The 13,291-nt window shown below is 33.8% G+C and overlaps 1 protein-coding gene across 3 annotated transcripts in view; it reads right to left on the minus strand.

Annotated features, from left to right (window-relative positions):
• The window catches only part of SEMA5B (semaphorin 5B), a 398,541-nt gene that overhangs the window by 79,526 nt on the left and 305,724 nt on the right, over positions 1-13,291 (minus strand). For all 3 annotated transcript variants that reach the window (XM_073647519.1, XM_073647520.1, XM_073647521.1), the window contains one exon: positions 11,703-11,921. In XM_073647519.1, coding sequence (XP_073503620.1) covers positions 11,703-11,921 — 219 coding nt within the window. The remainder of the gene's footprint in view (positions 1-11,702; positions 11,922-13,291) is intronic.

The following is a 13,291-nucleotide window of genomic DNA, read 5'->3' on the forward strand; positions in this document are numbered from 1 at the left end:
GTTATAGTCTTTTACATAGGGGGCAGTATTATAGTAGTTATATTCTTGTACATAGGGGCAGTATTATAGTAGTTATATTCATGTACATAGGAGCAGTATTATAGTAGTTATATTCTTGTACATAGGGGGCAGTATTATAGTAGTTATATTCTTGTACATAGGGGTCAGTATTATAGTAGTTATATTCTTGTACATAGGGGGCAGTATTATAGTAGTTATATTCTTGTACATAGGAACAGTATTATAGTAGTTATATTCTTGTACATAGGAGCAGTATTATAGTAGTTATATTCTTGTATATAGGGAGCAGTATTATAGTAGTTATATTCTTGTACATAGGAGCAGTATTATAGTAGTTATATTCTTGTATATTGGGGGCAGTATTATAGTAGTTATATTCTTGTACATAGGAACAGTATTATAGTAGTTATATTCTTGTATATAGGGAGCAGTATTATAGTAGTTATATTCTTGTACATAGGAGCAGTATTATAGTAGTTATATTCTTGTACATAGGGGGCAGTATTATAGTAGTTATATTCTTGTACATAGGAGCAGTATTATAGTAGTTATATTCTTGTACATAGGAGCAGTATTATAGTAGTTATATTCTTGTACATAGGAGCAGTATTATAGTAGTTATATTCTTGTATATAGGGAGCAGTATTATAGTAGTTATATTCTTGTACATAGGGGGCAGTATTATAGTAGTTATATTCTTGTACATAGGGGGCAGTATTATAGTAGTTATATTCTTGTACATAGGGGACAGTATTATAGTAGTTATATTCTTGTACATAGGGGGCAGTATTATAGTAGTTATATTCTTGTACATAGGGGTCAGTATTAGAGTAGTTATACTCTTGTACATAGGAGCAGTATTATAGTAGTTATATTCTTGTACATAGGGGGCAGTATTATAGTAGTTATATTCTTGTGCATAGAAGCAGTATTATAGTAGTTATATTCTTGTACATAGGGGCAGTATTATAGTAGTTATATTCTTGTACATAGGGGACAGTATTATAGTAGTTATATTCTTGTACATAGGGGCAGTATTATAGTAGTTATATTCTTGTACATAGGAACAGTATTATAGTAGTTATATTCTTGTACATAGGGACAGTATTATAGTAGTTATATTCTTGTACATAGGAGCAGTATTATAGTAGTTATATTCTTGTACATAGGGGCAGTATTATAGTAGTTATATTCTTGTACATAGGGGGCGGTATTATAGTAGTTATATTCTTGTACATAGGGGTCAGTATTATAGTAGTTATATTCTTGTACATGGGGGCAGCATTATAGTAGTTATATTCTTGTACATAGGAGCAGTATTATAGTAGTTATATTCTTGTACATAGGAGCAGTATTACAGTAGTTATATTCTTGTACATAGGGGGCAGTATTATAGTAGTTATATTCATGTACATAGAAGCAGTATTATAGTAGTTATATTCTTGTACATAGGGGCAGTATTATAGTAGTTATATTCTTGTACATAGGGGGCAGTATTATAGTAGTTATATTCTTGTACATAGGAACAGTATTATAGTAGTTATATTCTTGTACATAGGGACAGTATTATAGTAGTTATATTGTTGTACATAGGAGCAGTATTATAGTAGTTATATTCTTGTACATAGGGAGCGGTATAATAGTAGTTATATTCTTGTACATAGGGGTCAGTATTATAGTAGTTATATTCTTGTACATGGGGGCAGCATTATAGTAGTTATATTCTTGTACATAGGGGCAGTATTATAGTAGTTATATTCTTGTACATAGGGGGCGGTATTATAGTAGTTATATTCTTGTACATAGGGGTCAGTATTATAGTAGTTATATTCTTGTACATAGGGGACAGTATTATAGTAGTTATATTCTTGTACATAGGGGGCAGTATTATAGTAGTTATATTCTTGTACATAGGGGTCAGTATTAGAGTAGTTATACTCTTGTACATAGGAGCAGTATTATAGTAGTTATATTCTTGTACATAGGGGGCAGTATTATAGTAGTTATATTCTTGTGCATAGAAGCAGTATTATAGTAGTTATATTCTTGTACATAGGGGCAGTATTATAGTAGTTATATTCTTGTACATAGGGGACAGTATTATAGTAGTTATATTCTTGTACATAGGGGCAGTATTATAGTAGTTATATTCTTGTACATAGGAACAGTATTATAGTAGTTATATTCTTGTACATAGGGACAGTATTATAGTAGTTATATTCTTGTACATAGGAGCAGTATTATAGTAGTTATATTCTTGTACATAGGGGCAGTATTATAGTAGTTATATTCTTGTACATAGGGGGCGGTATTATAGTAGTTATATTCTTGTACATAGGGGTCAGTATTATAGTAGTTATATTCTTGTACATGGGGGCAGCATTATAGTAGTTATATTCTTGTACATAGGAGCAGTATTATAGTAGTTATATTCTTGTACATAGGAGCAGTATTATAGTAGTTATATTCTTGTACATAGGGGGCAGTATTATAGTAGTTATATTCATGTACATAGAAGCAGTATTATAGTAGTTATATTCTTGTACATAGGGGCAGTATTATAGTAGTTATATTCTTGTACATAGGGGGCAGTATTATAGTAGTTATATTCTTGTACATAGGAACAGTATTATAGTAGTTATATTCTTGTACATAGGGACAGTATTATAGTAGTTATATTGTTGTACATAGGAGCAGTATTATAGTAGTTATATTCTTGTACATAGGGAGCGGTATAATAGTAGTTATATTCTTGTACATAGGGGTCAGTATTATAGTAGTTATATTCTTGTACATGGGGGCAGCATTATAGTAGTTATATTCTTGTACATAGGGGCAGTATTATAGTAGTTATATTCTTGTACATAGGGGGCGGTATTATAGTAGTTATATTCTTGTACATAGGGGTCAGTATTATAGTAGTTATATTCTTGTACATGGGGGCAGCATTATAGTAGTTATATTCTTGTACATAGGGACAGTATTATAGTAGTTATATTCTTGTACATAGGGACAGTATTATAGTAGTTATATTCTTGTACATAGGGGGCAGTATTATAGTAGTTATATTCTTGTACATAGGAGCAGTATTATAGTAGTTATATTCTTGTACATAGGGGGCAGTATTATAGTAGTTATATTCTTGTACATTGGGGCAGTATTATAGTAGTTATATTCTTGTACATAGGGGCAGTATTATAGTAGTTATATTCTTGTACATAGGAGCAGTATTATAGTAGTTATATTCTTGTACATAGGGGGCAGTATTATAGTAGTTATATTCTTGTACATAGGAGCAGTATTATAGTAGTTATATTCTTGTACATAGGGGGCAGTATTATAGTAGTTATATTCTTGTACATAGGGAGCAGTATTATAGTAGTTATATTCTTGTACATAGGGGGCAGTATTATAGTAGTTATATTCTTCTACATAGGGGGCAGTATTATAGTAGTTATATTCTTGTACATAGGGGGCAGTATTATAGTAGTTATATTCTTGTATATAGGGGGCAGTATTATAGTAGTTATATTCTTGTACATAGGGGGCAGTATTATAGTAGTTATATTCTTGTACATAGGAGCAGTGTTATAGTAGTTATATTCTTGTACATAGGAGCAGTATTATAGTAGTTATATTCTTGTACATAGGGGCAGTATTATAGTAGTTATATTCTTGTACATAGGAGCAGTATTATAGTAGTTATATTCTTGTACATAGGAGTAGTATTATAGTAGTTATATTCTTGTACATAGGGGGCAGTATTATAGTAGTTATATTCTTGTACATAGGGGCAATATTATAGTCGTTATATTCTTGTACATAGGGGCAGTATTATAGTAGTTATATTCCTGTACATAGGAGCAGTATTATAGTAGTTATATTCTTGTACATATGAGTAGTATTATAGTAGTTATATTCTTGTACATAGGGGGCAGTATTATAGTAGTTATATTCTTGTACATAGGGGCAGTATTATAGTAGTTATATTCTTGTACATAGGGGCAGTATTATAGTAGTTATATTCTTGTACATAGGAGCAGTATTATAGTAGTTATATTCTTGTACATAGGGGGCAGTATTATAGTAGTTATATTCTTGTACATAGGAGCAGTATTATAGTAGTTATATTCTTGTATATAGGGGGCAGTATTATAGTAGTTATATTCTTGTACATAGGAGCAGTATTATAGTAGTTATATTCTTGTACATAGGGGGCAGTATTATAGTAGTTATATTCTTGTACATAGGGGCAATATTATAGTCGTTATATTCTTGTACATAGGGGCAGTATTATAGTAGTTATATTCCTGTACATAGGAGCAGTATTATAGTAGTTATATTCTTGTACATAGGAGTAGTATTATAGTAGTTATATTCTTGTACATAGGGGGCAGTATTATAGTAGTTATATTCTTGTACATAGGGGCAGTATTATAGTAGTTATATTCTTGTACATAGGGGCAGTATTATAGTAGTTATATTCTTGTACATAGGAGCAGTATTATAGTAGTTATATTCTTGTACATAGGGGGCAGTATTATAGTAGTTATATTCTTGTACATAGGAGCAGTATTATAGTAGTTATATTCTTGTATATAGGGGGCAGTATTATAGTAGTTATATTCTTGTACATAGGGGCAGTATTATAGTAGTTATATTCTTGTACATAGGGAGCAGTATTATAGTAGTTATATTCTTGTACATAGGAACAGTATTATAGTAGTTATATTCTTGTACATAGGGACAGTATTATAGTAGTTATATTGTTGTACATAGGAGCAGTATTATAGTAGTTATATTCTTGTACATAGGGAGCGGTATAATAGTAGTTATATTCTTGTACATAGGGGTCAGTATTATAGTAGTTATATTCTTGTACATGGGGGCAGCATTATAGTAGTTATATTCTTGTACATAGGGGCAGTATTATAGTAGTTATATTCTTGTACATAGGGGGCGGTATTATAGTAGTTATATTCTTGTACATAGGGGGCAGTATTATAGTAGTTATATTCTTGTACATAGGGGCAGTATTATAGTAGTTATATTCTTGTACATAGGGGCAGTATTATAGTAGTTATATTCTTGTACATAGGAGCAGTATTATAGTAGTTATATTCTTGTACATAGGGGGCAGTATTATAGTAGTTATATTCTTGTACATAGGAGCAGTATTATAGTAGTTATATTCTTGTGCATAGAAGCAGTATTATAGTAGTTATATTCTTGTACATAGGGGCAGTATTATAGTAGTTATATTCTTGTACATAGGGGACAGTATTATAGTAGTTATATTCTTGTACATAGGGGCAGTATTATAGTAGTTATATTCTTGTACATAGGAACAGTATTATAGTAGTTATATTCTTGTACATAGGGACAGTATTATAGTAGTTATATTCTTGTACATAGGAGCAGTATTATAGTAGTTATATTCTTGTACATAGGGGCAGTATTATAGTAGTTATATTCTTGTACATAGGGGGCGGTATTATAGTAGTTATATTCTTGTACATAGGGGTCAGTATTATAGTAGTTATATTCTTGTACATGGGGGCAGCATTATAGTAGTTATATTCTTGTACATAGGAGCAGTATTATAGTAGTTATATTCTTGTACATAGGAGCAGTATTATAGTAGTTATATTCTTGTACATAGGGGGCAGTATTATAGTAGTTATATTCATGTACATAGAAGCAGTATTATAGTAGTTATATTCTTGTACATAGGGGCAGTATTATAGTAGTTATATTCTTGTACATAGGGGGCAGTATTATAGTAGTTATATTCTTGTACATAGGAACAGTATTATAGTAGTTATATTCTTGTACATAGGGACAGTATTATAGTAGTTATATTGTACATAGGAGCAGTATTATAGTAGTTATATTCTTGTACATAGGGAGCGGTATAATAGTAGTTATATTCTTGTACATAGGGGTCAGTATTATAGTAGTTATATTCTTGTACATGGGGGCAGCATTATAGTAGTTATATTCTTGTACATAGGGGCAGTATTATAGTAGTTATATTCTTGTACATAGGGGGCGGTATTATAGTAGTTATATTCTTGTACATAGGGGTCAGTATTATAGTAGTTATATTCTTGTACATGGGGGCAGCATTATAGTAGTTATATTCTTGTACATAGGGACAGTATTATAGTAGTTATATTCTTGTACATAGGGACAGTATTATAGTAGTTATATTCTTGTACATAGGGGGCAGTATTATAGTAGTTATATTCTTGTACATAGGAGCAGTATTATAGTAGTTATATTCTTGTACATAGGGGGCAGTATTATAGTAGTTATATTCTTGTACATTGGGGCAGTATTATAGTAGTTATATTCTTGTACATAGGGGCAGTATTATAGTAGTTATATTCTTGTACATAGGAGCAGTATTATAGTAGTTATATTCTTGTACATAGGAGCAGTATTATAGTAGTTATATTCTTGTACATAGGGGGCAGTATTATAGTAGTTATATTCTTGTACATAGGAGCAGTATTATAGTAGTTATATTCTTGTACATAGGGGGCAGTATTATAGTAGTTATATTCTTGTACATAGGGAGCAGTATTATAGTAGTTATATTCTTGTACATAGGGGGCAGTATTATAGTAGTTATATTCTTCTACATAGGGGGCAGTATTATAGTAGTTATATTCTTGTACATAGGGGGCAGTATTATAGTAGTTATATTCTTGTATATAGGGGGCAGTATTATAGTAGTTATATTCTTGTACATAGGGGGCAGTATTATAGTAGTTATATTCTTGTACATAGGAGCAGTGTTATAGTAGTTATATTCTTGTACATAGGAGCAGTATTATAGTAGTTATATTCTTGTACATAGGGGCAGTATTATAGTAGTTATATTCTTGTACATAGGAGCAGTATTATAGTAGTTATATTCTTGTACATAGGAGTAGTATTATAGTAGTTATATTCTTGTACATAGGGGGCAGTATTATAGTAGTTATATTCTTGTACATAGGGGCAATATTATAGTCGTTATATTCTTGTACATAGGGGCAGTATTATAGTAGTTATATTCCTGTACATAGGAGCAGTATTATAGTAGTTATATTCTTGTACATATGAGTAGTATTATAGTAGTTATATTCTTGTACATAGGGGGCAGTATTATAGTAGTTATATTCTTGTACATAGGGGCAGTATTATAGTAGTTATATTCTTGTACATAGGGGCAGTATTATAGTAGTTATATTCTTGTACATAGGAGCAGTATTATAGTAGTTATATTCTTGTACATAGGGGGCAGTATTATAGTAGTTATATTCTTGTACATAGGAGCAGTATTATAGTAGTTATATTCTTGTATATAGGGGGCAGTATTATAGTAGTTATATTCTTGTACATAGGAGCAGTATTATAGTAGTTATATTCTTGTACATAGGGGGCAGTATTATAGTAGTTATATTCTTGTACATAGGGGCAATATTATAGTCGTTATATTCTTGTACATAGGGGCAGTATTATAGTAGTTATATTCCTGTACATAGGAGCAGTATTATAGTAGTTATATTCTTGTACATAGGAGTAGTATTATAGTAGTTATATTCTTGTACATAGGGGGCAGTATTATAGTAGTTATATTCTTGTACATAGGGGCAGTATTATAGTAGTTATATTCTTGTACATAGGGGCAGTATTATAGTAGTTATATTCTTGTACATAGGAGCAGTATTATAGTAGTTATATTCTTGTACATAGGGGGCAGTATTATAGTAGTTATATTCTTGTACATAGGAGCAGTATTATAGTAGTTATATTCTTGTATATAGGGGGCAGTATTATAGTAGTTATATTCTTGTACATAGGGGCAGTATTATAGTAGTTATATTCTTGTACATAGGGAGCAGTATTATAGTAGTTATATTCTTGTATATAGGGGGCAGTATTATAGTAGTTATATTCTTGTACATAGGGGACAGTATTATAGTAGTTATATTCTTGTACATAGGAGCAGTATTATAGTAGTTATATTCTTGTATATAGGGGGCAGTATTATAGTAGTTATATTCTTGTACATAGGGGGCAGTATTATAGTAGTTATATTCTTGTACATAGGGGGCAGTATTATAGTAGTTATATTCTTGTACATAGGAGCAGTATTATAGTAGTTATATTCTTGTATATAGGGGGCAGTATTATAGTAGTTATATTCTTGTACATAGGGGGCAGTATTATAGTAGTTATATTCTTGTATATAGGGGGCAGTATTATAGTAGTTATATTCTTGTACATAGGGAGCAGTATTATAGTAGTTATATTCTTGTATATAGGGGGCAGTATTATAGTAGTTATATTCTTGTACATAGGGGGCAGTATTATAGTAGTTATATTCTTGTACATAGGGGGCAGTATTATAGTAGTTATATTCTTGTACATAGGGGGCAGTATTATAGTAGTTATATTCTTGTACATAGGGGCAATATTATAGTCGTTATATTCTTGTACATAGGGGCAGTATTATAGTAGTTATATTCCTGTACATAGGAGCAGTATTATAGTAGTTATATTCTTGTACATATGAGTAGTATTATAGTAGTTATATTCTTGTACATAGGGGGCAGTATTATAGTAGTTATATTCTTGTACATAGGGGCAGTATTATAGTAGTTATATTCTTGTACATAGGAGCAGTATTATAGTAGTTATATTCTTGTACATAGGGGGCAGTATTATAGTAGTTACATTCTTGTACATAGGAGCAGTATTATAGTAGTTATATTCTTGTATATAGGGGGCAGTATTATAGTAGTTATATTCTTGTACATAGGGGCAGTATTATAGTAGTTATATTCTTGTACATAGGGAGCAGTATTATAGTAGTTATATTCTTGTACATAGGAGGCAGTATTATAGTAGTTATATTCTTGTACATAGGGGACAGTATTATAGTAGTTATATTCTTGTACATAGGAGCAGTATTATAGTAGTTATATTCTTGTACATAGGGGCAGTATTATAGTAGTTATATTCTTGTACATAGGGGCAGTATTATAGTAGTTATATTCTTGTACATAGGGGGCAGTATTATAGTAGTTATATTCTTGTACATAGGGGGCAGTATTATAGTAGTTATATTCTTGTACATAGGGGGCAGTATTATAGTAGTTATATTCTTGTACATAGGGGGCAGTATTATAGTAGTTATATTCTTGTACATAGGAGCAGTATTATAGTAGTTATATTCTTGTACATAGGGAGCAGTATTATAGTAGTTATATTCTTGTACATAGGGGGCAGTATTATAGTAGTTATATTCTTGTACATAGGGGGCAGTATTATAGTAGTTATATTCTTGTACATAGGGGGCAGTATTATAGTAGTTATATTCTTGTACATAGGGAGCAGTATTATAGTAGTTATATTCTTGTACATAGGGGGCAGTATTATAGTAGTTATATTCTTGTACATAGGGGACAGTATTATAGTAGTTATATTCTTGTACATAGGAGCAGTATTATAGTAGTTATATTCTTGTACATAGGGGCAGTATTATAGTAGTTATATTCTTGTACATAGGGGCAGTATTATAGTAGTTATATTCTTGTACATAGGGGGCAGTATTATAGTAGTTATATTCTTGTACATAGGGGGCAGTATTATAGTAGTTATATTCTTGTACATAGGGGGCAGTATTATAGTAGTTATATTCTTGTACATAGGGGGCAGTATTATAGTAGTTATATTCTTGTACATAGGGGGCAGTATTATAGTAGTTATATTCTTGTACATAGGGAGCAGTATTATAGTAGTTATATTCTTGTACATAGGGGGCAGTATTATAGTAGTTATATTCTTGTACATAGGGGGCAGTATTATAGTAGTTATATTCTTGTACATAGGGGGCAGTATTATAGTAGTTATATTCTTGTACATAGGGGGCAGTATTATAGTAGTTATATTCTTGTACATAGGGGGCAGTATTATAGTAGTTATATTCTTGTACATAGGGGGCAGTATTATAGTAGTTATATTCTTGTACATAGGGGGCAGTATTATAGTAGTTATATTCTTGTACATAGGAGCAGTATTATAGTAGTTATATTCTTGTACATAGGGGCAGTATTATAGTAGTTATATTCTTGTACATAGGGGGCAGTATTATAGTAGTTATATTCTTGTACATAGGGGGCAGTATTATAGTAGTTATATTCTTGTACATAGAGTGCAGCATACGCATGTTCTATATCTTTTTCTCGACGTGATCTGTTGGGGGAGATTTAGGAATCCCCCATCCAGATATGATTCTTGGCTGATTGGGAGATGGGGTGAAGTAGAGTGTTAGTTGCTGCTGTTTCATGTATAACAGAATCTTTTTGTCCTGTTACTTTAAATCATTATTTTATTTACAATTACTTAACACAGAGTAAAATCAGTGCAATAATATAAAGGTTTATTTGTACAAATGGATTTTCAATAGCGTATGAAGATCTTTATCAGGTTCTAGACGTATGCGAGTAGTAGTCCATGTTCTCTGCTTAAATGCAGTTTTGGCATTGGAAACCGCTCTGTGACCCCAAAGATTCTTCTGAATATGACAGCCCCTTTCTGTGCTACTTACTCACTTAACCACAAAGCTCAAATTTAGCCCAGAAAACCACATGCCATAAAATGCCGTAATGGCAGGACTTGGTGACTGTCACGGGCCACTGGTAATGGGAGATTGCACAAAGGAGGACATTTCTTCCACCTCTTCTCCAGTAGGTGTCGCTTTTCCAAAAATATTACATGGAATACAGCAAAGGAATCTGGAAACAATTCCACATTCTCATCAGATTGTGAGCGGTGGGCCGAGGGCAGAAACGCGGTGCGTGGGGAAAGCGAGACGCTCACTGTAAAAGTTAAGTAAACTTAAGCCCAAGCACCTGTATAAAATGTATTTATTGCTGGCCCTAGTGCAGTTTTTATTATTCATTATCGGACCCGATGCAGTTTACGGAGGAATAAAGCCCGAGATTATGACGGCAGGAAAGCAATTACCCAATAAAGCTGCCGCGCGCAGCAGAAAGCACCTTGTTGTTTTCAATTAAGATGTAATTGTGTTTTCCTCACATTCGGGTGGAATCTGACTCCTCGTAAAGATTATACTAGCAGGGACGATGGGAGTCGCCGTGATATAAAGCTGAGCCCGGAGAGTTTGTATCCGCTAATGAGCAGAGCGAGACCGCCGAGCGGTGACAGAGATCAATGCCATGTACAGAACGCAATCATGTCCCCGGAGATGGAGTTCAGCGAGCGCCTGTGTAACCACATCCGTCTGCTACCTGACAACCGCTTCCCGGTGCTGCTAAGTGATCCCGGGAGCCGCAGCCATTAATTCTCTATTAGCTCCAAATGAATTAAATGGCTTTTTATTTTCAGCAGCTTTTAAAGGGTTAATGTGACCTGTAAAGTCATGAAAAACATAAACCCATGGCGGTCCTGCAGGGGGCGACGCGCAGTGACAGTATTTGCAGAAATTTTCCAAAATCAGGATATATTAATGAGGTTAGAGTCATGCAGCGCCCCTGGTGGCCAAATATAAAATAACATCCATTTCTTTGGCTCCACACAGCAGTATACCAGAATGAGATGGAGCACTACTGATGACACTAGTACTACACTCCCCTACACAATCTGAGTACTGGGGTCCTCACCTGGGCAGAGCTGTGGGTTGCAATCCTGGAACTCCATAGCAGACCCCATGCACGGTTGACCGCCGTTCCGTGGTTCGGGATTACTGCAAGTTCTTTTCCTGGATCGGAATCCCAATTCACAGTCCCGGGAGCAGGAAGACCACATTCCCCATGGACTCCAGCCTCCGCTGATGATACGAGCTGGGGTCTTCCCGCTCCGCATCATGTCATCCACAAGAGCTGCAGAAAAATATGGCATTCAGTGATTATAACCTCATTGTGTATTGAAGTGCACCCTATCAATGAACTACAACCCTCAGCGGGCAACCGTATGAAGGAGGATCTACAAATGTGCTAAGGCACAAAGGTCAAACTGTGGAAGTAGTGGAAGTTCTACAACTTTCTGCCGCATCGTCTGTGAGCGAAATACATCAGCAGCACAAAAGGGTCTCCTGTGCGAGATTGTTACAAAGGATCAGTGTAGGAAGCATCAGCCTGAAGCTGGAGAACTCCCAGGACTAGGTGGCTTTGATTGTACACCTCGATTGTTCCCATTCACTTACAGCAAGCACCGATTCTAAAAATAGTGAGAGATTGAATCACAAAGTATATTGGAAAGTTGCAGAATTGTTCCTATTGTATTGAACTTCCTGCACAGGGCTCTGGAGGAGATCTCCCTGCGGCATACCATGTGCTAGTACCAGTCTGTGGATCATTTAATAAAAGGATAAGTGTAAGTTATCATGTCTAATAATACATGAGTGTTTATTTGTTGAGTTTTCATGTATGGAAATGTGCGCGTATGAATGGCACCGCCAGCTCATTACTATTTCTCTGTTTGCTAAAAAAATTTGAGTTTTACATGATTTACTATTTATTTTATGTACAAGATTATTTCATGTATACAGCAATTGTGCAATCATGATTTTTCTACTGTACTGGAATGTACATGTGTATATATATATATATATATATATATATATATATATATATATATATATATATATATATATATATATATATATATACATAGACATACAGTGGGAGTATTCAGACCCCTTTAAATTTTTCACTCTTTGTTTCATTGCAGCCATTTGGTAAATTCTAAAAAGTTCATTTTTTTCTCATTAAAGTCCACTCTGCACCCCATCTTGACTGAAAAAAACAGAAATGTAGAAATTTTTGCAAATTTATTAAAAAAGAAAAACTGACATATCACACGGTCATAAGTATTCAGCCCCTTTGCTCAGTATTGAGTAGAAGCCCCCTTTTCAGCTAGTACAGCCATGAGTCTTCTTGGGAATGATGCAACAAGTTTTTCACCCCTGGATTTGGGGATCCTCGGCCATTCTTCCTGGCAGATCCTCTCCAGTTCTGTCAGGTTGGATGGTGAACGTTGGTGGACAGACATTTTCAGGTCTCTCCAGAGATGCTCAATTGGGTTTAGGTCAGGGCTCTGGCTGGGCCAGTCAAGAATGGTCACAGAGTTGTTCTGAAGCCGCTCCTTTGTTATTTTAGCTGTGTGCTTAGGGTCATTGTCTTGTTGGAAGGTGAACCTTCGGCCAAGTCTGAGGTCCAGAGCTCTCTGGAAGAGGTTTTCATCCAGGATA

The sequence above is a fragment of the Phyllobates terribilis genome, unplaced genomic scaffold (assembly GCF_046119375.1).
Source record: "Phyllobates terribilis strain yellow unplaced genomic scaffold, ASM4611937v1 Scaffold_9__5_contigs__length_417890890, whole genome shotgun sequence".
Classification (NCBI taxonomy): domain Eukaryota; kingdom Metazoa; phylum Chordata; class Amphibia; order Anura; family Dendrobatidae; genus Phyllobates; species Phyllobates terribilis.